General features: G+C 40.0%; 1 protein-coding gene and 1 non-coding gene across 6 annotated transcripts in view; one reads left to right on the top strand and one right to left on the bottom strand.

Annotated features, from left to right (window-relative positions):
• BABAM2 (BRISC and BRCA1 A complex member 2) overlaps positions 1-25,481 on the bottom strand; it is a 405,089-nt gene that overhangs the window by 259,347 nt on the left and 120,261 nt on the right. For all 5 annotated transcript variants that reach the window (XM_040496370.1, XM_040496371.1, XM_040496369.1 and 2 more), the window contains exons 5-6: positions 21,069-21,263; positions 781-855 (exon numbers count right to left, since the gene is read on the bottom strand). In XM_040496370.1, the coding sequence (XP_040352304.1) occupies positions 781-855; positions 21,069-21,263 (270 nt within the window). The remainder of the gene's footprint in view (positions 1-780; positions 856-21,068; positions 21,264-25,481) is intronic.
• On the top strand, positions 20,469-20,573 carry LOC121044624 (U6 spliceosomal RNA). Its single transcript, XR_005797390.1, has one exon. It is a non-coding gene; the product is annotated as a U6 spliceosomal RNA (small nuclear RNA).

Below are 25,481 nucleotides of genomic sequence, written 5' to 3'. Positions count from 1 at the left end.
CTAACCACAGCCTAGTCACTGGGATTCTGCCTCTTATGTGCAAAGCATCTGCAGACCCCAGCCCAAAGTGACTCTCCCCCAGCCACACCTTGCCTGCAACACATTTTAAAGAACGCCATATAGGGGCACCTGGGTGGCTCAGTCAGTTAAGCATCTGACTTAGGCTCCGGTCATGTTCTCACAGTTCACGCATTCTAGCCCCACACTGGGCTCTGTGCTGACAGCTCAGAGCCTGGAGCCTGCTTCGGATTCTGTGTCTCCCTCTCTCTGCCCCTCCCCGACTTGTGCTGTCTCTCTGTCTCTCAAAAATAAATAAAAACATTAAAAAAAAAAAAAAAGAATGCCTTATACACTGGTCTAAATCAATTCTGGACAGCCCAACAATGAAGGTGCCTAAGATGAACTACTGACATAAATAAGGAAAATGAGATGCCCTTTAGCACACAATAATTAATATGCAATCCTACCCAAAGAATGCCTTTTAGACAACTTCCATGAGAGTCTCTCCTCCCAATAAGATTACTAACAGTGATTGTTTTCCCCAAATTTAGTTTACTTATTATGGATTTTATTTTGTAAGGAAAATTCATTTTGAAATTACTTTTAGGGCTACTATTTTAGCTTTTTGATAACAAACTCAGTAATCTTTGTATAGTAAATATTTTTAATAAATTCATCATCTGAACAAAATGCAGGCAAGCCAATCATACAAATATTCAGAGTCAAATAATTACTTTAAAAGCTCATTTACATTCTCACACTGATGTCGTATATTTTTACCTTGAGAAGGTAGGTGGGAATATTGCTGAAATCCACTGGCAATTTCAAGAGGAAACGAGCTGAAAATTCACCAGTCTGTAGGACAAAAGGTATAATAATAAGATTAAAATAAAAATTGATTATAAAGTAACAATTATCACCAAGGCCACAAGTTCAACCTGTTCAAACTGGAGGCATTTGCAGTTTGGGTTTCCTAACATCAAGCAAGAAAAGAAGGTTGGAAAAGTAGGGAAAGATCAAAAAGAATTATTAAATTATTAGGTACTAAAAGCACAATCAGAATTTTTTAAATCTGCATTTTTAATGTGCAATACAATTATAAGGTAGCATTACCTTTTTGGTTTTTTTAAGTGTAAAAAAAAAATACATGAATATATGATTTTTTTTTAATCCAAGCAATAAAGACAGACCTGTCCCTTTGATTCATTTCTTTTTACTAAAGCATTCAGACCAATTCGCTAAGATTTATAACTCACAGATGACTGACATGTATCACCATGCCTTAGAGTATGTCTGGAAATACATACATAGGTCAAACTTCTACCCTTATAATATAAAGCAGTCTATCAGTAGGTACCCCAAATAAGATTCTAATCTCCTGGACAGTCTATTAGCATCCATCATCAACTAATAACTTTTCAGTAATTCTCTCAATTCTCTTTCCATAGGAAAGATGTACAGAGGTTTATAGAATTAAAACATTTAGCCAAGCCTAAAAATAGCTTTTATTTTTCTTTAAAGAAAAAAAAATTCATGTAAAAGAAAAAAGTTTTCCTCTCACTGTGTGATGATGGGAAATCAAAGTTGTTGTTTTTTTCTTTTTTGGGTTTTTTGTTTGTTTGTTTTGTTTTGTTTATGACGGGAAAGTCTAAGGCATCACATTTTTTTAAAAACACTTTGTCACAGTATGGAGAAGGGTCTTTCCAGTTGGGCTGACACCTCGGGGTTCCAAGGAACCTGTGTGCAAAGGTCACAAGGAAGGGTGCTGAGCTGGTGGTATCCTGGGTCTTTCAACCTCTCTCACTACACGCCTGCAGTTCAGCTTGGGATTTTGACATACGGGGTTTCACTATAACAACTTGTTTGAACAAAGAACTCCAGGGATGATCTAGAACTACTCTAAAGAGTGGGTCTCTATCCTTTTTATATTTTGTGAACACTAAACAGCTCCCAATGTCTCCACTGCCTTCCCCCTTAAAAATAAAAAAAGCACCTCAGGTTACTAAAACACATCTTTAGACATAGCAAGCATTTACAAATATTTTTTTATGGATCAGTGAATGAAGGCACACAAGCACACATGCACAGCTCTTACAGAAGACTGCACATCAGTCACCACACCTTTCTATAATGACCCTAGCAACTGGGTGCAATTTTTAAACTCTGACCTAAAACCTTGAAAATGCAAACAGAAATATAAACCTTGAGCTCAAAAGATAAAAGCGATAACTACCATCTACATGGGAGTTGTTGTTTTGCCGCTTATAACATCTTTTAACTTACATCAACCTCCAGCTAAGGACGGAGCACTTCCTCATTGCCACAAGCCTAACCCCATGACACAAAAAGCAGAAATGAGAGAACTGAATGGACAGACTCAAAGCTGAGGCAAGCCAGATAGACTCACAGCAGCCACTGTGCCGCCAGAAATGTCAGTGGTGAGAAACAAGGAAAATCATTGGTGCTGAGCAGCTATCCTCAGTACCCAATGCCAATACACGCAGGCTACTTGAAAGAATAGTTAAGAGTCACCTAAGGATCTACAAACAGCTTGCATCACAGTAGGTGAAAGGAAAAGGTTTGTGAAAGAGCCTATTAAAACTCTTACATTTTATCAGAGTCCAAGATGACCAGAAAGGTATGGTCTTGGTGTTTTGTTAAGCAACTGGAGGACTCTACAATTAATACCACCTGGTCAGTGGCATTCTTTGGACCTAAGCACAGGGGCTCCTACATTGAAAGAGGTGAGTATAGGGATAACATGTAACACTACAGATTTCTACGAGAGCTTATTAGAGGGGTATCTGGCCCAGTGGGAATTTGGGGGTATGGGAAGAATGAAAAGTCTTCCTTTGGTGCTGGTAGAGTGCCACAGGGTAAGGGACATTCATCAAAGAAGACAAATTCCCAACCACTATCCCCATTCTTTCTCCTATATAAGCAATTCTCCCCTCTTTACCCACTCACTCCCACCAGCATGCAAACATCATTTAAAAAGTTTTTCCGGGGGTGCCTGGGTGGCTCAGTCAGTTCAGCATCCAACTTCAGCTAACATCATGATCTCGCAGTCATGGTCTCGCAGCTCGTGAGTTTGGGCCCCGCACTGGATGAGCCCAAGCCCTGCTTCCGGTGAGCCCCGCTTCTCTCTCTCCCTCTCTCTCTCTCTGCCCCTCATGGGATTCTCTCTCTCTCCCTCTCTCTGCCCCCTGCTCACTTGCGCCCTCTCTCTGAAAAAAAAAAATCTTTCTTAACTTCATACCTCACTTCAGGTCCCCTCTCATTTCTCTGTTGAACTTCACAAAACAATCTCCTGTAAAGAACTGGTCTATACTCAACGTACACATTTCTTCTTTTACTATGCTCTCTGGAACCCTCTCCTGTCAGCCCTTTCTCCCCACCAGCCAACCCCCACAGCCCATCAGGGTCACCAATGACCTCCCCACTGCCAAACCCAATGGTCATCTCTCTGTCCTCATTTTATTACTTGTTCTCTCTGCGGCATTTTGACATAGCTGATTATTACTCCTTACATTCTTCCCTTTGTTTCCAGGATCCCACGCTCTTGGTTCTTCTTTACTTCACTGGCCTCCCCTACGGTGGCCTCTGAACTCTGGTGCACACCACCACAGCTCAGATCAAGATCTCTCCCGTTCCTTGACACTTCCTTGGCGATCTCATCCAGGCTCAAGATTTTCAATACCTTTTATATGCTGATGATTCCCAAATTTTCTATCTCTGCCCAGACCTTTTCCTAACTTGTTTCATGTATCCAACGATCGTGAGTAAAACCAAACCCTTGGTTTCCTTCCTTTGATATTTATTCTTCATTTTAGTAAACGGCAATTCCATTCTTTCAATCCCTCAGGCCAAAAAACCTCAAGATCTTGACTCCTCTCTTTCTCGCTTGTCCTACATCCAAGGTGGCAGCAAATCCTGCTGATTCTACCTTCAAAAGAGATCCTCAGCCCCAACCCCTTCTCGCCACCACACAACCATGTGATCTGAGCCACAGCTACCTCTAGCCTAGACGGTTGCAATCACCCCCAACTGGCTCAGCCCTTGTTTGCCAGCAGTCTGCTTCCATCGCCATACACACAGCAACCCTTTTAACACATTAGTCAGATCACGATCCCCCTTTGCTCAAAACTCTCAGATGGTTAAGTATAGCTTCTTAATAGAATAATCTGACAAGGTAACAACTGAGCAGAGCCGTGAAAGAGGTGAGGACGAAAATCATGTGGGATGTGGGGGAAAAACATCCCAGGCAAGGGAAACAGGAAGTATAAAAAGGGGTGATGCGGCCCTAGATGTTCAAGAAAGAACAAGAAGGACAATGTTACTGAAGCAAACAAGTACTAATACTGATCAAAGCTCATGCAGAAACTCTCTTTTCCTAACCCCAGTAGGACGTGCAACAATCACTCATAAAATTAGTGAACACTAAAGTGACTACTTCATCTATGTGGAACACTGGGTAAGTCATTTCTGGGGATGTTGAGAGAGGTTTTTTAGAAGTACTAAGGGATTAGAAGAGGTTGGGGAAGGGAGGTGGCTGGATAGACAATAAGTCAAACTCAATTCATCTTCATTTTCAGTTTAGAGAAGCAAACCAATCAATAAATAGCCATTGTTAAAATGGCGATAGCCAAGTTAAAATGGCGATCTCAAAATGTTCTCATTGTTACACCCAATGGCTCATCTATATTTAGGGGAAAAAAAACAATGAAAGGAATAAAATGTACGATTTAAAAATTAAAACAAGTCTTGTACATATAAGGTAATGGGAAATATAATTACGTATTTAGCACTTGGACTCATGTGAACTGCTAGTTATTTTAGTCCATCCACTGCATTTTAGCTCTTTTGCCCTATTTTAGTTTGTACAATATATTTTTATTCTACCAGCTATTTTAGACCAACGTTCCTTTTAAAACGCTCAGACAATCCCTACTTTATCCCCTCTCAAAATGTTGATCCTAGAGCTAATATAAATTTATGTTTATTGGCAAAAGACTGATTTACATGACTAAATTAATAATAAAAGGCATGTGGATCCAAGGACTAAGAGGAGTTTGTGTTTATCAGCAATGGGCTGATTTGCACAACTAAACTCGTAACACGAGAAACTCAAAAGACTGTGAAAGGAAATTTGGTTCTCTGGAAACCGCAGAAAGTGTTTTTTGATCTCCAACTTTCAAGCTGACCGTACAGTCTTTATTTTGCCATTGAGAGAATAAAGAAAGCTTAGCACTTGTTTCTCACAGTGTTGGAAGTGCTGGAAACTACAACTCAAGAATTCAGCTTTCAGTTCTGCCACTGATTTTCCTTGTGACCTGGACGTCATCTCTTTCTGTGTAACTAAGTAAATGCTGATTTAAAACATACCTTAATATAAAATTTGAACCATAAATTACATAAGGAGTAAACCATAGTGAAAAATCCTTTCTGAGTTCTACCTCAGATGACTTTTTCTGTGTTTTTATATTCAAAGTTCCAACAGTTATTCAAGCAATTTACGGTCACGCTGTTGTCACGTCAAAGATTGCTTCCATAGCAATCTTTCCTGTAAGCTGAAAATGAGACATTTAGATGCAGCCAAGTGAACAGAATAATTTGATTTTTTTGTCAGTCCTTGGTCAAACCTTCTCTTGGATAGATGTAGAAAATTATCTGACCTCTGACTGTGAAAATGTCAGCCGTTCTGCCAACTGCCTTCATGGCAATTTCCCCAGCTTAGCAATAAATATGTGCATCCTTCCTTTTTTTTCAAGTTGTAGTACACTGGCAAGTAACTTAAACTAATAAGACTCTGAGTTTTGGCAATTTGTTAAATCTAACTTTTCTTCTGGTAATAGCGGCTATGTCATGTGACAGGTAGTGACAGGCAGACATCTTGTGCAGAATGGGCTCCAAACCCAGGTTGCTATGTAAAGGGAAATTTGACTTCCTTTCTTAGAGGTTGTTCCTTTGTCAACAAACAAGCTGTCATCTGAAATTGACTGCTTCTATCACTTAGACAGCTAAAAGCTAAGAAACACTCAAGAAGGACTATGACTTTGGAGCACCCGGATGGCTCAGTCAGTTGGGCGCCCTACTCTTGATTTCAGCTCAGGTCATGATCTCAAGGGTCATGAGATTGAGCCCTGCATCGGGCACTGCGCTGATGGACAGATCCTTCTTGAAATTCTCTCTCCCCCTCTCTCTGCTCCTCCCCTGCTTGTGTTCTCTGTCTCTCAAAATAAATAAATAAACATCAAAAAAGAAGAAGGAGGAGGAGGGGAAGAGGAGAGGGAGGAAGAAGAGGAAGAGGAGGAGGAGGAGAAGGACTACAACTTTAACAGGATGACAGTCTGATGGTGATTCTTCAAATGGACTCTGACAACCAATAGCCTAAGTCTGGAGACTATTCCTTGGCAAATGCGTAATTACTCATTGCACGTGAAAAGGAAAGCCAAAGCCAGTCTAACGAGGATTTTATAACATCTCATTCTTTACCAAATGTTTTCTAAGCTATATTATTTAATTATCCCAAAACCCTGTTCTATAGATATAATTCACTTGTTCCTATTTTAGAAATGAGAAAATTTAGGCCTAAAACAGTCAAGAAACTTGCCTACAGCCTTTGAGAGAGCAATAAAGAGTCAGAGCTCAAGATTCATTCCCCATTCATCACTATGGGTTAAGAGCCTAAAATGTGTCAGGCCCTATATTAGGTACTGCAAATATAATGAGGAAAAGAGACATGGCCCCTGCCCTCTTATAGCTTATAATCTAGGGAGCGACTCAGAAACTCATCAAAATAATGCTCTTATAAATTACAACCTGTGAAAACTCTGTCTACACTTTGGGGCTCATTACTCTGAGGGAACTCTTAGAAAGCCAGGCCCTTAGACCCCACAGAAAAATAAGCAATTAATACCAGCTAGGAAAACTTCAAAGAAGCAAAGCAGAAGGGCTAACTACACCGGAGAGTGAGAACACAGTAATTACAGCAGGGTAATACTGTAGCTAAATCAAACAAAAAATAAGTCCAGAAATAAGCCAAATACATTTAGTGTTATGATTGGTGATGAGGGACAACTGCATCATCATCTAGGAATAAAGTTAGATCCACATCTCATATCATATATGAGGATAAAGCCCAAGTAGATTAAGAATTTCAGTGTAAAAGCTGAAACCTTAAGGAGGAAAACACTGATGAGTATCTTTATAACCTTGCAGTAGGGAATGCCTTTCAAATCCGACTCCAAATTCAGAAGCCAAAAGGGAAAAGACAAATAAGCTTGACAGCCTGAATAGAAAGATTTCGTGGATGGCAAATAACCACCATCAGCGAAGTCAAAAGACAATTGACGGAGGAAAATGTCTTTGTGACTCTACCACAAAAAGCTAATGACCTTAATGAAGAAAAAAGATGAAAACCCCAAGAAAAACAAGCAAAGAATATACAGAAAAGAAATACAGTCTGAAACATGAAAAAATGCATACCCTTATTCATAACAAAAGGAATACAAATTATCATTTTTTACCAAACAGCTTGGCAGAAATCCATCAGCACTTCATAGATGTCGCTGCACCGTGTTCTCACCTCCGCTGTTTTTGATGAAAAGTCAGCGTTGACTCAAGTTAACTACTCACCTACAAATAAAGTGCCAGTTTTCTGTGACCACTTAAGATTTTCCCTTTATGTGTGGTTTTCAGTATTCTGACTGCATTTGTCTTGGTTAGTTAGGGTTTGTTGAGATTCTTGAATCTCTAAATGTATGTCTTTTGCCATACTTGGATATACCTAGGCATTATTTCATCAAATATTTCCCTGCTCCCTCTTTTTCTCCTCTCCTCTCCTTCCGGGACTCCACATTCATGTATGTTCGATGTTTTGATTTTGTCCTGTTAGCTCTGCCTTTGCCTCTTCCAAGTATCAACCCCCATCTGGTATCTGACTGCTTTCAATCACTACCCAGCACCTTGAGGCACATGGCTTTATGTTCTGCCCAGAGCTTACAGCTGCTACTTGTGGAAGGGTTAGTCCAAGAGGAGCTACCAGGCCATTCTGCAAAGTGGAGCTTGACAGAAATCTTCGAATATGTTAATACACTGTTGGCAACAGTGTGGAGAAACAACCACCGTTATGTACTGCTGCTGGGTTAATAAACTAGAATGAACTGCATGGAGGGCATTTTACAGACAAAATTATAAACACACATAAACCTGGATCCAGCCATTCCTCTTCTAATTATTTATCTTACAGACATACTTGGACACACACAAAATGGCAGGTACAAGGATGACGGGTACAAGGATGAAGGCGCTCTCTGTGTGCTTATTCAGGAAAGAAACTCGGAGCTGTATCAAGTCAAAAGCAAAGCTGCCAAGCACGGTGTGTGATACATGTTACCACTTGCATTGAAAGGGGGGAATGTGTGTGTATATACACATATATATACACCCATATATACACACATACACACATATATACACATATATACATACACACATATATACACACACACATATATACACATATATACACACACATATATACACACATACACACATATATACACATATATATACACATACACACATATATACACATATATATACACACATATATACACACATACACACATATATACACATATATATACACACACATATATACACACACACATATATACACATATATACACATACACACACATATACACACATATATATACACATACACACATATATACACATATATATATACACACATACACACATATATACAAGTGTCTGTATTTGTATTTGCTTCTACGCGCATAAAGGAACTCTGAAAAGGTACACTAGAAGAAAGCTACAGCAGTGCTTACGTGGGATGGGAAAGGAAAGGAAGACGGTCCTAATTTGGGTGGATGTTGGACAATGATGGGAGAGAGACTTTTCCCTACATATCTTTTAACAGATTTTGATGTTTCAACAATATGAATATATTATTCACTCAAAAACTTTTAAAAAGAAATTTACAGTCCAAAGTGTGCATAATGAGATGCTCCTAATTCATGCCTTCACTCATCCATCCATCCATCCATCCATTCATTCATTCATTCATTCAACAAACATTTCCTGAACACCTACTGTGCCAAGTGCCAGGTTAGGTGATGGAGATCTTAAGACAAAATACAGTCTCTGTCCTCATGGAGCTTAAAGTCTATTTTGACTAGACAAACAAAATATTACGATGCGATGTTCTGACAGATATTCACTGGATCCTGTGGAAGTCATGGAGTTAGGACTCCTCATTTTAGGTAACAGAATTCCATTTCAAATTCACTGAGCAAATGAAAGATAATTTCTTACAAGGATCTGAGGTTTCTCATGGAATCTAAAGCTAAAACGCAGCCCAGCCTCAGTTCGAAAGACTTGAACACCTTGAGCTGTTTGTCCTGGTCTTATCTCTACTCTGTGCTTCATCTTTCTCTCCAACTACCACTTTCTCATTCCTTTGACTAGACAATATGAGAAAAAATTTACATGTGACACCCAGTTACTCACAAGGAGGCTAAGCTCACTCTCTCAGTGCCATCTCCACATTCCCAGGCAAGAATTCTGTTTGGTTTATGCGCCTTCTGAACTAATCAGCACTACCTCCAGAGTTCTTCACAGTAAACCAGCTAGGGACACCATAAATTCACTAGAAATAACTGAAAAACTAGGAAACCTTTTAGGAGTGGGGGGATTAAGTTATGTGCACTCTCCCCCAAAGCCATAAGACAATCTGAGGGATTGTCTCACAGAACACTTCGAACACAGGATCCTTCACCTTTTCCCTTTTATTACATGGAAAAAAAGCATTAAAAACTCGGGAAGGGTCGCCTGGGTGGCTCAGTCAGTTAAGCGTCGTACCCTTGATCTCAGCCAAGGTCTTGATCTCAACCTTGTGAGTTCAAGCCCTGTGCTGGGCTCCACGCTGGGCGTGAAGCCTACTCAAAAAAAAAAAAAAAAAAAAAAAAAAAAAAAAAAAAAATCCGGGGCACCTGGTTCTCTGATGTCCCCTGCAGACTCCTTTACGCTGAGAAATCTGTGCAAAGGGTGCTCCCTACATCTAAGTGGCCACCTAGGAAACGGGGCAAGGGACCCAACATTTCAGAACAAACAAGTGGCCTCCCAAACAGAGGCACGTGGCACGATCCCCGTCCTTCCTCACACGCTGCTCTCCAAGGTACAGGCAAAGGAAATGGAAAGGATTTCCTCTGTGCTTCATCTGCTTCCATAAAACCAGGTTTTCTCCACTTAATGCATCCTGCTGCTAAAAGAAATGTGAACTTCCTACTGACAGTTCTATTATTTAAAAAATAAAATAAAATTCCTTTCAAATGTCAGTAAAACTGAAAAAGCTATTCACACTCACCTTTAATGTCTACAGGTATAAGTAATTTAGAGGCACACACATACCACTTCTTAGGAATCAAGTCAAAATCTGAGGGCAAGATCAGATAGAGGGCAAGAACACTACTGAGGGCAAGATCCCAAGTACTCCTACTGACATCCAGGTCAGAATTCAATATAACAAATCCATTACAAAAACAATAAAAATGTGAGCCCTGGTCATGGGTTCATTTATTTTAAATAATGTTCAACTCATAATAGTTCCATGTGGTTAAAAACAAAAACAAACAAATCTGTCACTTCCTAGAAGTGTGTGTAACACAGCTGATACCCACACCACACCCTTTTCAAAGGAGCACAAGTTTATCCCTGTCTCCAAGTCAAGTGCCGCCAGGGCATAACTCCCAAGCAGAATAAATTGAAAGACGATTATGAGAGAAGGATCCCCTGCTGACGAGCATCACCAGAACACCTACTCCATCCTCATGGCCAAGGTAAAAGGGCCACACGCTTTCTGACCCTCCAGATATTTTGATCCCCCTCGGAGCACTCTGGCCCTCCTCTTCCACCATTCTAGACCAGTGCTATCCAAGAGAAGGGAGACATAACACACAAATGTAAGCTACACATGCATGTGTAAGATTTTTAGTATTTTCTAATAGCCACATTTAAAAAGGTAAGAGAGGGGCGCCTGGGTGGCTCAGTCGGTTAAGCGGCCGACTTCGGCTCAGGTCATGATCTCGCGCTCCATGAGTTCGAGCCCCGCGTCGGGCTCTGTGCTGACAGCTCAGAGCCTGGAGCCTGTTTCGGATTCTGTGTCTCCCTCTCTCTGACCCTCCCCCGTTCATGCTCTGTCTCTCTCTGTCTCAAAAATAAATAAACGTTAAAAAAAATTTTTTTAATAAAATAAAATAAAATAATAAAAATAAAAAGGTAAAGAAACAAGCGAGATCAATTTTAATGCCATATCCCAATATATCTAAAATACTCCCATTTCCACATGCAATCAATATAAAAATTGGTAATGAGATCATTTTGGGGTAGGAAATTCTTCAAATTCTGGTTTATACCTTGCATCTGCTTCCATCCCAGTTCCGAAAAACACTGCAGGTGCTCAACAGCCACGTGTGTATGGCTGGCTGGCAGCTCTCGTGTTGGGCCAAACCGTTCTAGACATTTTTCCAATACTAACCTCCACGTTAAGTTAGATTCTCTCGGGGCGCCTGGGTGGCGCAGTCGGTTAAGCGTCCGACTTCAGCCAGGTCACGATCTCGCGGTCCGTGAGTTCGAGCCCCGCGTCGGGCTCTGGGCTGATGGCTCGGAGCCTGGAGCCTGTTTCCGATTCTGTGTCTCCCTCTCTCTCTGCCCCTCCCCCATTCATGCTCTATCTCTCTCTGTCCCAAAAATAAATAAATAAACGTTGAAAAAAAAAAAAAGTTAGATTCTCTCTGTCACAAATACCTGAAGATCTGCTTGAGCCACCAAACATTCCTAACAAGAAGGCTGACACCTGTCGTCTGGTCAGTGGGGAGTGATCATGGGACCCCACTGCCTCTTCCAGATGATTCGTTTTTTCCTCCACCAAATGCTGCCTAAACCTACTGTCCCTACTTCGTTTTCTCCACCTGCATTCCTGACACCCTGCAATGTGCTCTCCTCTGCTCCGAATGCCATCAGAACTGCTCCCGGAAACATAAGCACCTCTGTCTCTATTAAAAACTAATTTGGGGGGCACCTGGGTGGCTCAGTTGGTTGAGAGACCAACTTCGGCTCAGGTCATGATCTCGCAGTTTGTGAGTTCGAGCCCTACATCGGGCTCTGTGCTGACGGCTCAGAGCCTGGAGCCTGCTTCGGATTCTGTGTCTCCCCCTCTCTCTACCTCTCCTCTGCTCACGCTCTGTGTCTCTCTGTCTCTCAATAATAAACAAACGTTAAAAAAAAATTTTTTTAAACTAATTTTCCCTCTCACCTTACTTTCCATTCCTTACCTGCATCTTAGTGGCATCAACTTCTACTGGTCCACATATGGTACTTTATGATGAACAGCATATTCAGAGATAATACAGGAACAATCACTAACCTAGAATGTACTGAGCCCCTACTATCATAATTCATTTCAACTATTTACAAAAGAAGGCTAATAATAACAATACTTTGTATTACATAACCCCATGTTTGCTCAATTCTGTTTGCTTCCTACGCACAGGATCTAATTTACCTTTGTCCCAAGGCTGGGTGACAGGGAAGTTACTCCAGAAAAGTGACAAAGAGAAAATCTATAGTCACACGTACACAAAACTAATGACAGGATTAGAATCTGAAGCTCCCACCTCCCAGATCACTCTCTCTCCAACACACTTCCAAATGGCCTCTGCCCAGAAGGACCTGAAACTCCAACACATACTGCTATAAAAGTAACCAAACAAGGAGGCCATTAGACTGAGGTGGTTCTAACACCTTGGTAGGTGACTTAAGCAAACTGAAATCTCAGCCAGTCATTTCCTAGAAATGCCTCAAAATTATAAGGAACAATCAGTCACAAACAGCCAACTAGGCTTTCCCAGATAATGCGAGCACTTAGTCTATAGCCAAATTCCCTGCTTTGCTTCAGTGTCTTCTCTACAAAAACCCTGCCCCTAGCTTTTGTCAGTAGAATGCTCCTAACCACATCGAGTTGATGTTTACTCAAATAAACTCGCAAAAGTTTTAATATCCCTGTTTATTTTTTAACACTGCTCACATACTTTCCCTTCAAATGTAACATCACAGCAGGATGAGATGACAGAAGCCTAGGTCATTAACTCAAATGAGGAGCTCCTCCTAGAACAGCTCCTTTCTTTTCTGCACGGTAGTTTTAAATGCTGCCAGAGTTTAATTTATAAGCCATAGATTCCTAAAATCTTACTGGCATTTGGGGTCAACTATAATAACGAAAAAAAAAAAATAATTGCTTCACATTCTCCATTATGTAAGTATATGCCATTATTAAGAAAATACCCACAAAAGGAAAAAAAATCTGTTGCCAAAAAACTTTTATCTCACAGATCACCCACTGGTATTCTTTAATATGTAAACTATGTGAAAATAAGTGGTTGCAGAACATCTCAAAACATTCATTTCATAGCAGGAAAGAAAAATGTCTTTGATAAAAATATGAGGTACGATAACTAACTTTGAGTTCTGGGAATTAGAAGTCAAAGAAAAATTCACAAACTTCTTTATGGTGCTTTGTTAAAGTTAACAAACACTGGTTCTTTAGACACAACAGACCCATGCAGGAAATACTGACAAGGCAGTCAATATACATAATTTAAAATGAGACCTTAGGCTTTACCCAATGAGAAAATGTATAATGTACCTTTATTTTGATATACTGTATCAAAACAGTATATATGATTTTATACCTGTGGCTTATGTTGTGGCATTCAACAAAATTAAAATTCTAATCTTAACACTAACTCTGCTTAAAGAGGTAGCAGAGGGAGATCTTTGTGGTGAGGAATAGTTTTGCCTCTGGACTGCAGTGGTAGTTACAGGAAATGATGCATGTGGTAAAATGGCAAACACATACATTGTACCAATGTCAATTTCTTAGTTTCCATACTTTACTCTCATTATGTAAAATGTAACCACTGGAGGAAACTCAGTGAAGGGTATGCAAGATCTCTCTACTATTTTATACCCTCTTGTGAATTTATAGTCATAAATAAACAAACAAACAAACAAACCTTTAAAAAAAACTCTGACCATACAGGCACATATAAGAGTTGTTTATTCTGGGGATGCTTGGGTGGCTCAGTCAGTTAAGCATCTGACTCTTGATATCGGCTCAGGTCATGATCTCACGGTTTGTGAGATCAAGCCCCATGCTGGGCTCTGTGCTGACAGTGCAGAGCTGCTTGGGACTCTCTCTCATCCTCTCTGTCCCTCCCCCCACCCCTCTCTCTAATAAGTAAATAAACTTTTTTAAAAAAAGAATTGTTTATTCTGAACACATAAGCTTACATTCCAATGTATCCTCTGTTTTCTCCAGATTTAAAAAAAGTGTTTACTAAAAATTACAAAACCACCATAGACAAAGAATGCAATGTTCAAAACTAACATCTACTCATTCATTAAAGGAGATGGGCAAGGCAATAAGAGAAATGGCTTCATAAAAAGACAAAGGCAAAGAGCAGAGGGTTTTTGTTGGTTTTCTTTCAAATATTTACCTCCAAGTGTGCACTTGCTGAAACCTTCTAAATGGAAGTATGGGGGGGGGGGGAGACCATCTTTGAGGTGATATGGAGGGAACACTGTATTTCAAATTATCAGACTTGCCAGAATGTTGATGAGAGATTAGAAACCTCTCCCTCTTCTACATGGCTACTGAAATTTTCTTTTTGCCAGATGACAATAAAATGGAGGAGGCATCTCAGGTTTTTAAGAGCCTCACACTTCAAGAACAGAAATGGAAAGTTAAGGATGTAAATTATGTGGCAGAAAGAAAAATTCAATGATGACAACGGTGAAGGCAAGCAGTCACCATCCTCTCAAAAGAATACAGGATCTTGTAATCCAAAGGTATTAACTACTTACATATACTCTTGGATTCATTACAGAGGGTACTTATCAGATGGACAGTCGGATCAGGAGAACCAAAATAAACAGACTTACATTTAGGCCAGGAAGAATATATCAATCTTATGGTGGTTTAGTTAGAGAGCACATTAATATTAATGTTTTAATTAATAAACATCAATGTATTTCATACAAAATCTTCACGCTTCAGTATTGCACTAAGCGATAATAGATCGGATTTACTGACCAGTAAACCAGAATGTGTGCTTACAATTCTTGTTCCCCATGTATGTCATGCCCCTAAGTTCTCCAACCATTCACTGACCTCCTCTACCTATCATGCTGTGCCCACTGCCCTTGTGGGCTTGGCCAGCTCCAGTTCATCAGTGACAGCTTTCCACAGTCACTCCGCTCCTCAGTGGTCGGGTCTTCTAAATTCTTACACAGGCTCTACTTCCACTTGAGGCCATCTACCCGGCACTGCCCCTTCATTTTTCACAAATATGTACGGAGCCTTCTCAATTGGATTTTAACACCTTCAAGAGCAAAAGCTGTGGCTGGTAGACGGCCCTTGTAGCCCAAAACTAGCAGAGCAGACTTTCCTTAAATGTACATCAGTCCTGCACTGGCTTAGCCCTATTAAAATTGCATCTTGTGGGGCTGGTACAGCATTCAGTGCCTAAAAATAATTTTAAATAGATTCTGTAGTCTTTCAGAGCAACCACCTTTTCAAACTGTGTTATGAGAAAGCCTGAAAAGCGTGCCTCTCAATGTCCTAATAAAACAGTGAGAAAATAGGCCCAAAAGAGTATCCCTGTGACATTCCGCAAGACACCTGATGGCTGACAAGAGTTATATCCAATCTTTTAGGTATAGTTCTTCCACATATTCAAATGCCTAAGAAAGGAACATACTGTCAGTAGAATGTTAAGGGAGAATGAAAAATGAAGGGCACCTGGGTGGCTCATTTGGTTGAGCGTCCGACTTTGGCTCAGGTCATGATCTCACAGCTCGTGAGTTCGAGCCCCGCGAGCTGGGCTCAGAGCCTGGAGCCTGCTTGGGATTCTGTGTCTCCATCTCTCTCTGCCCCTCCCCCACTCATGTTGTGTCCCTGTCTCTTAAAAATAAATAAACATTGAAAAATTTTTAAAAAAAAAGAAAAATGAGATAATCTAAGTCAATGACATCCACTTTCCTTAAAAGGGTAAAACAAATTGCCATGACTATTTCTTGGTTACCCAACTTTTGTTCCAAGGGACTATCGCGTTCTTATGTAAATGTCTGCAAATCATCCTGAGTGTCATTAAAGACCTGAGTGTCATTTCTTTCAAAAATCACCAGAATGTTTTTTCTTTCTGCAGTCTTCTAAGATCTTTCTGCTTCTCCATAGTATCTCAGAGATATCTCTGAGAGCACATCTGCCAGTTTCTTAAGTACTCTGAAACAGTCTCCTGTAGAGACTGTGTTCCATCTCCAAATGGAACACAGCCTTGCCAATACCTTGACTTTAGCCCATGGAGACCCATTTCCTACTTTTGACCTCCAGAACTAGAACATAATACATTTGTGTAGTTTTAAGCCACCAAGTTTATAGAAATTTTTTACAGTAGCAATTGGAAACTCATACAATCCCTGATTCAAAAAATCTTGGCTCAAAATCAAGTTCCTTTCTTTCTGCCAGGGCCTTGTGTTTATTGTCTAGATTCTTGGTCTAGTTTTGGATTCCATTAGCAGACTGTCCTTTAAAGCATTCCTGAACCAGTATGCCAAACTTCAGTGTGTTTCATCCCTCAAGACACCTTATATTCTGTTCCTTGACCAGTAACTAACTCATATGCCTCTATATTTATTTTATAGTCTCAGCTCCCACTTCTACTAGGCCTTCTCTAGGTCTGCTCTGCTGTAAGCTTGACCTCTAACTACCCACCTTGCCTTGTCATGGGACTCTCAGTTTCTTTACTTTCCCTAAATCCATACCCATTGCCCTAATGCTTACAAAGTACTCAATAATAAATCAAAATAAACTGGGGTGAGTAGAGCAGTAGTAGGTTTTTTAAGTGAAGAATGGAGAATCAGTAACATTAAATACAAAGTTTTTAAAACACTATAAATTCAAACTGTCTAGCTGCTTTAAATGAATTTAAACTCCAACAGCTACATGGACTACAAGTCGAGTATTAGCTGAGCCAGTGAATACACAGTTGACCCTTGAACACAGGTTTGAACTGCATGGGTCCACTTACATGGAGATACTTCTCAATAAATACAGTACAGGACTATAAATTATTTTCTCTTCCTTATGATTTTCTTAATATCTTCTTTTTTCTAGCTTACTTTATCATAAGAATACAGTACATAATACATATAACATACAAAGTACGTGTTAATCGACTGTTTATGTTAGCAGTGAGGCTTCTGGTCAACAGGAGGCTATTAGTAGTTAAGTTCTGGAGGAGTCCAAAGTTACACACAGATTTGTGACTGCATGGGGGGAGGGGAAGAAAGACGGTGACCCTAACTACGTGTTGTTTAAAGGTCAACTATAATTTAAAAACTTTTTGGATCAGAAAAGGTGCCATAAAACTAGATATATTTAAATTCAGCGTTAATATTCAAAGGGTGAATTGGGTGGGAAGGAAAATCCTAAAAACCAAAGACTAAAAAAAAACTAAAGTCTGAAGTGATTCTCATTTTCAAATGAGTCTATCAGCACTAAAGACAACACAGGTTCACCAAGAAGTCATGCCAAGTTAACCTAACATCTGTTTTTGAGAAGAGAAATATGATGATTACTCAATAAGAAGAAATGCTAGGACTAGAGGATAAACTAACTTCAACAAAGTTTTCCTTACTATCCACGTGAACAGATTCAAATTTCAAAATAACCAATAGTTCAAAACCTTAAACTCCGCAATGTTGATGGAAACTGAAAACGGTGCAGCCTTTATGAAAAACAGTAAGGAGGTTTTTCAAGACTTAAAGATAACATTAGCAAGATGGTCCAGCAATGCCACCCTTGGGGATATAATCAAAAGAATTCAAAGCAGTGAAAAGATATGAGCACGCCCTTATACAATACAGCTTTATTCACAATAGCCAAGGGGTGGAAGCAACATAAACGTCCATCAACGGGTATATGGATAAACAAAATGTGTACATACTTACAATGGAACACTATTCGATCTTAAAAAGGGATGCAATTTAAACATACTACAAGCTGCATGAACCTCAGAGACACCATGCTAAATGAAATAAGCCAGTCACAAAAGGACACATGCTGCATGACTCCACTTATTTGAAGAATCTAAAAGACTCAGAATGATAGAAACAGAAAGTAGAAAGGCAGTTGCCAAGGGCTAGAAGGAAAGGAAACTGGTACTTAATGAGTATAGAGTTTCAGTTTTATAAGATGAAAAAGTTCTAGAAATCCGTTGCAAAACAAGGCAAATATACTCCACACTGTTAAACCGTATACTTAGAAATGGTGAAGATGGTAAATTAAATTTGATGTGTCTTTTACCACAATAAAATAAGCAAAATAGGTTTTTTATTAAACTTTGGACAGAACAAAAAAGATGGTTTGCAACAAGAATAAATTTTAGACCTACTGATTCAAAGGTAATAATCATGGCATAAGACCTTGGGAAACACGTCCTTTAAGAAAAGGCTGAAGAATAAAAGGGGAGGAGCCATATTTAATAAGAAAAGGAAGGCTAAGTGAAACCTAAAAGAACAAATGCGGAGAAGGGAACCTGCAAGTTATTTTATGCTTAACTAAACCGACTTTATTAACTCACTCATTCAACAATGTTTATAGAATGTAAACAATGTGGTCCGCACTGTTCCAGGTGTTTCTGATACAACAGTGAACAGAGCAAAGATCCTTGCCTTCATGAAATTCTACATGTCGGTGGGGAAAGACGCACAAACAATAAGCGTAATAAATGAGTGCGGTAGACTATTTCTAAGTGTCTCCCAATGGTTCCAGGTATTCACACTCTCGGGTGATTCCTTCCCTGTATGTGGACTGGACTTAACAGAACATAGAAAACATGATAAGATGTCACTTCCAAGATCAGGTTATAAAGACTATGACGTCTGTCTTGCTCACACACTCTTGATCTCTCCTGCTTGCTTGCTCCAGTGAAGCCAGCTGCCACCTTATGAGCTGCCCTGTGGAAAGGCCTTGCGAAGAGGTGAGGAACTGAGGGCGGTCCCGGCCAACAGCCAGCACTGAACCGAGACCCTCAATCCAACGGCCTGCAAGGAACTGAATGGTACCAACGGCCACATGAGTGAACTCGGAATGGATCCATCTCCAGTTGAGCCTCGAGGTGACTGCAGCCCTGACCACCACCTTGGGTTCAGCTTCTGAGAGACCCTGAAGCACAGGGTCTACACAGATTCCTGACAAACAAAGACTACGATAATAAATGTGGTTGCTTTAAGCCACTAAATTCTGGAACGATTACTTTATGCAGCAACATATATTAACACAACATGTTAATCACGTGGCATGTTAAAAAGAGTTGCAAAAAAAAAAAAAGTAGAGCAAAGGTGGGGGTGTGTGAGATGTGATTTAAAAATGGGGTGTTACAAAAACTTGCATGTGAATGTTTATGGCAGCATTATTCATAATGGTCAAAAAGTGGAGCAGCTCTTTCTGCCCACGGGTCCTGTCCCCATGCTTTAATAAAACCACCTTTTTGCATCCAAAATAACAATAATAATAGTCAAAAAGTGGCAACGACTCAAATGTCCATCAACAGGTGAATGGATAAACATAACGCGGCATGTCTAAAATGGAAAATTACTTAGCCATAAAAAGACATGAACCAGTGATATATGGAAGAATCCCAAACATATCATCCTAAGAAGCCAGTCACAAAAGTCTACATATTGTGCGATACCACTGTATGAAAAGAAAGTCTATACAGAAACAAAGTAGTTTAGTAGCTCCTGGGGTTGGGGTAGGAAAAGGACTACCCATAAATGGGTGTGAGGGATCTTACCGGGGTGAAGGAACCAGTCTCAAACCAGACCGTGGTTGCTCAACTTGGTAAACGTATTATAAATCACTGAATTGTACACTTAAAACAGGTGAATTTATGGTTAAGGAAACTGTACCTCAAGAAAGCTGCTTTTCAAAAAAACAGGCGGTGTTAATACAGGCATGCAGAGAATAGGACACCAGGGGAAAAACAAAAAGGAAGGGTTCAGCCGTGAGAACATCCAGGGGAAAGAAGGCAGAGGAGGGAAAAGTACACAAAGACCCCAGGGCAGCAGCGCACCTGTGTGTGCGCAGCACAGCAAGGGTGTCAGTGTGGCTGGACTTGAAAAGTTTTAGGTGGGAGAGCGAGAGATGAAGCGGGAGAAGCAAGGATGGGTAGAGGACGGTGGTGACGGCAGCACGTAGGGCCTCTGCACGTCCACGGGAAAGACGTGGGCTTTTGCGACGCGAGAAAGGGAGAAGAGATGAAAGTTGTGCGCAGAGGAGAGATGTGACCTGACTTGCATTTTAAAAAGATCCTACAGGGCACGCCTGGGCAGCACAAACACTAAAACCGGAACGATACAGAGAAGATTAGCATGGCCCCTGGGCAAGGATGACACAAGCTCCTGAAGCGGTCCCTATTTTTATAACTAAATATAAAAACGAAAAGATCCTACAAAGTAGGAAAATTATAAAAAGAGATGATAAAAGGCTCCATGCAAGCTAGCTACCGCCAGAGTTACTGACCTCTCTGATCTGACTGGGATACTGACACGTTCTACACTGAAAAGGAGGGGACGCTTGTGTCTCAAAACGTGGCCTCTGTGACCTGCACCGGACCCCAATCCAGGGGGCCTGTTATACAGGCAGGTCCTGAAGTTCCACCTCCGATGTGTGAACATCTGGCTCTGAGGACGGGAGATGGAATTTTACACACTTCCCAGGAGATGACTTTTGAGAAACACAATGAACCAGATGAACATTCAAGTCCCTTCAAAGTCTGAATTATGAGAAAGTATACAGGCAACTAAAACCACACTTGTCCAGGGAAATGGCTGGGGTTTACTATAAATGAATAGCTGAATTGATTATTTTATTACAGATGAAATGCCTTTTTTCCCCCATTCTCGAAAATCCTTACCCAGTTGTTTTTTTTCCCAGCATAAATTTCCATGTTCTCTCCATACTGCGGCTCTTCCAGTAACGTCTGATACTCAAACATGAGGCGGGAGCTCTCACGAAGGCGGCTGCACTGGAACTGGTGATACTGTTGCACAAGCTCCTTCACCACAAGCAACAGACATTCAGGATTTGAAGGATTCCAGGAGGCAAGGTTCTGTAGAAGCCATAAATAAAAGACCAGCTGAAAAGGAATTTTCATACACATCCAGCATCCCATCAGCACATCGACACAGAGGAAAACCGTGATGAAAATCTAAGATTACTCTTAATTAGCCATAAACTCAGAATTGAAGTGACAAGGGTCTTTTGAGCTTGGTGACTTCTCCTTGTCTTCTAAAAATCCTTGCAGAAAATGAAGGAGAAATTCCATTAGAAGGAGGCAGAGACAGTAAAGTGTGAAGCCGGGTAGCAACAAAATGAGAAACCTTGATACCCTAGAAGATCATCATTTTAGCCCTGGGAGACTTAATTTCCTCTTATTCTTTTACAATTTTAATTTTTTTCAATCTGCACATAAATTCAGCATTATATGCTAACATCATTCAACCCAGATCCATAGACCATCCGCACCTATACCAGATATAAATAAATGTTCCGTAAACACCGGAACCCCACAGAAACACAAGCACACCGATGATGGTTTGGTCTGGAAATGATAGGAACGGAGTAGGGAAGAGGGAAAATAAGTTAGGAAATACAAGGTTGAGAGAGAGGAAGGAAATGGCTGTGAGAGCTGACAACAAGGAAAGGAGCTGGGAATGGGGAGAGATTTGGTAAGCATGCAGTCCTTGTTAAGCTCACATTCATTCATTCATTCATTCAACAACAGCTATCAGATGCCTATTATTAAGCTTCAGCCACTGTTCTAGGCAGTAAAGAAAACAAACCAAGCCCTTGCTCCCCAGAAGCTTACATTTTAGAGGGCCAAAATAAGCAACAAACAATGAACTACATCAGATAGTAATACTGAGGACCAAACAGCATGTATCTCAGAAGCCTAGTGAAGGGAGTGGCACAAGGAGAAAGAGGTGATCAGCTTGTGTGAAATGGTGTTGACACGGTGAGTAAGGAGGTCTGAGAGTTGACTGCTAGGTCCAGTGACACAGCCATCAACAGCGTCCTCAAAAAGCACTCTTTGGTGAGGTAAAGCATGACTGTCAAGCATTTAAGAGAGAATGGGTAGAAAGTGCACAAGGCTAGTATAGACAATTCAAACGGTTAACTAGGGAGGAGTGTGGGGTCAAGGGAAAGTTCTGCTCAGATGTTTGTAGCCTGCTGGAATGTCCATGTAGAAAAAGAGGGGGGGCATTAAGGGGCTGGGTGCAGAAGAGCAAGAGGAAAGAAAGCCAACAGGTAGATAAGGATGGGATCTCTAAGAGGGCTGGCTTTAGAAATGAGCACAGAGAGCCCATCCATAGGAACAGGAGGAAAAGACTAGTGGAGGAGGAGGAGCACAGGTAGGTTGTTGTGTGAGGTGACAGGAGCTTGGGGCCAACTTCTCTCCTTAGAGCTTATATGTTCTCCTTGAAACACGAAGGATGGTCATCAGCTGGGAGTTAGGAAGAAGGAAATGATATTGGAAGTTTGAGAAGGAAGTGTGAACCAGTCATTTGGAAGAGTCATTCAGAAGAATAAATAGACTGGAAAAATGTAGGAGGAATTCCAGACAGCACTAAAAGCCCCACTGGGGTTAGAGGTACAGTTTTTAAGTGAGACAAATTAGCATAAATTTCGTTGCCTGGGTGCAAAGGTGGAGTGAGAGGAATTTGGATTTAACAAAGCTTGGGACCTTGCCAGAAAAGCACAATAGAAAGGAAGAGAGGCAAAAGATCTGAGAGGGTTTGCAAAAGAATGATCACAATTATGGACCATGGCTGTTAAGTCAGGAAAAGGCCAAGCAAGTCTGTAAGGGAGGTGGGTTAGTGAAAGGGTGGCAGGACCAACGGTCCTGCGTTTCGTGGGTCATGAGGTATCATCACACAGGGAAAGGCTTACTAATAAATAGGGAAGATACATACGCTTGAACTAGGGCTACTGCAACTCCAAGGACAGTAAGCAGAATGAGAATGACAAATGAAATAAAAGCCTGGTAGGCTGGTGCTCATTAGGGTGAGGTTTGCTCCTCCAATTAGGTCAATCAGTAGGTGTCCGGCAGTAACACTGGCAGTTAATCCCACAGCCGGTGCTACTGGCTGAATGAACACTAACGGTCTTGATACCTACTAACATAGGAACGAGTAGAATAGAAGAGTTGCTGGAGATGAAACACTAAAAAGATTGAACTGGAAGGATGGGAGGTATGGTCAGAGGATAGGATGGTTGCAACTGGGAGAACAGAGATGAATCTGTTAACTGGTACTGACAAGGTATGGAGTACTACCGAGAGTGCGCCTGGCTCGAAGAATCATTTATGTGAATATTAAATCATATATTTGGGGAATTGGGGGAAAAGGGAATGCTACAAATTTCCTTGGTATTGGTAGCAGCACTGAAGAGCAAGAAAAACGCCTCCCGTACCTCCAGATTCTGTTTCAAGTGGGATAATCTGAGGTGTGTCTGGGGTATTGGGGTGTTTGTTTTAATTACAGCTTCCCAGGTGATTCGAATGCACAAGAAAGGCTGAGAACCACTGACTTGGAGGAAAAAGAATTACAGAAGAGGTTGCAGGTATCTAGGACTCTACTGATAACAGACCAGGTTAATACCCCCAAAACACTCAATCTCCAGAAATCTAGAAATTTAGCATCAAGAAAGAGAATACATATTATACTATGAATGTTCAATAAGTGATAATTATATAGCTTGCCAAGTGCTATATAAATTCTAAGAACTTTTCATACGTTCAAGTTAATCCACATCACAACCTTACAAGTTATATTAGCCACTTTACACATGAGGCAAAAAGTAGTTTAATATCTTGTCCAAGGTCAAAGAGCTATTAAACAATAAATCAAGTTGAATTTCAAACTTAAGCAATTTGGCTCCAAGTCCCTGCTTAAGTACTATACCAGAGGTCCTTACACATTTTGGTCTTGGAAACCTTTTACACTCTTTAAAAAAAAATTCCTGAGAACACCAAAGAGCTTTTGGTTATATGAGTTATAGGGATCACATTTACTATATTAAATATGAAAACCAAGAAATTTTAAAAATATTTATTAATTCATGTTAAAATAACAAACCTACTACATGTTAACATAAAAAAACATTTTTAATGAAATCACTATGATTTCAAAAAAAAAAACAGAGCATGGCATTGTTTTATATTCTTGCAAATCTCTTTAATGTCTGGCTTAATAAAAGAGCTGAATTCTCATACCTGCTTTTACATTCAATGTTGCGATATGTTGTTTTGGCTGAAATATATGAAAAAAAATCCAACCTCACTCAAATATGTACTTTAAAAAGAGAGGAGTATTTTAATAGCCTTGACAAATAATTCTGGATATATTCTTCTTGGATACTATAACGAAACTCAACAAGTGGTAGTTTCTTAAAGGTTAGTTACAATGTGGAATCTGAAACTATATTCATAAATGTTTCATACTCCTACATCAAATTCCATCCATCTATCCTGCACTTTAAACATATCATTTACTTATATATGATTTTGTACCATCATGATGTGGTCATTTAGAAAATACTGATTCACTGAGTTCCGTAAATCTTCCAAACTGTGACACGTTTCATTTATATAATACCAAACAGTCACATTCATTAATACCATAACTAATCTCACCAGAAAAGTCTATCAAAAGAAAACAAACAAAAAGTAAAGAAATGCATCCTTTAAAAGGATAGCAATTATTCTGGTCTACTAAATGGGTTGATTTACAGGCACTAAATGACAATGGGGAAATCACAAAATGCTCTTTTATTTACAGGATAGATAGGTCTTAAGGGAAGTTCAAATAAAGACTTGATGAACAGAAGAAAAGTAAGATCTTCAGCATCATACAGTGAATGAAAGGCAGCCCTAACTATGAACTGATTTGATAAGAAGAGTACAAAGTCTTCACTGGCAAATCTCTTGACTTCAAGATTCTGAAAATTCCTTTTGAGCTACTCAGGAACACAAAGTACCAGTAGGATAAAACAACACAGTATAAAACTTAAAATGATCAGTATGTAGCTTGCTATGCATTTCCTCCAGAGATTATCATAAAACATTAATAGGAAAAATATGCAACCTTCCATTTGGTCAAGTAGTCAAGTCCCTATTCAAGGACAAAAAGAAAAAACTTCAGTTACTTCAACTTCTATTTTTTTCAATTCTATCATTTTCTTTAGCTGTTTGGCAAGTTACAAGCCTATATCCCACAATAAAGAAGAAGAAGAAGAAGAAGAAGAAGAAGAAGAAGAAGAAGAAGAA

Source organism: Herpailurus yagouaroundi, unplaced genomic scaffold, assembly GCF_014898765.1.
Source record: "Herpailurus yagouaroundi ecotype Mexico unplaced genomic scaffold, PumYag 188, whole genome shotgun sequence".
Lineage (NCBI taxonomy): Eukaryota > Metazoa > Chordata > Mammalia > Carnivora > Felidae > Herpailurus > Herpailurus yagouaroundi.
Note: the sequence above shows the minus strand (reverse complement) of the source record. Positions and strands in the feature narration are given on the sequence as shown.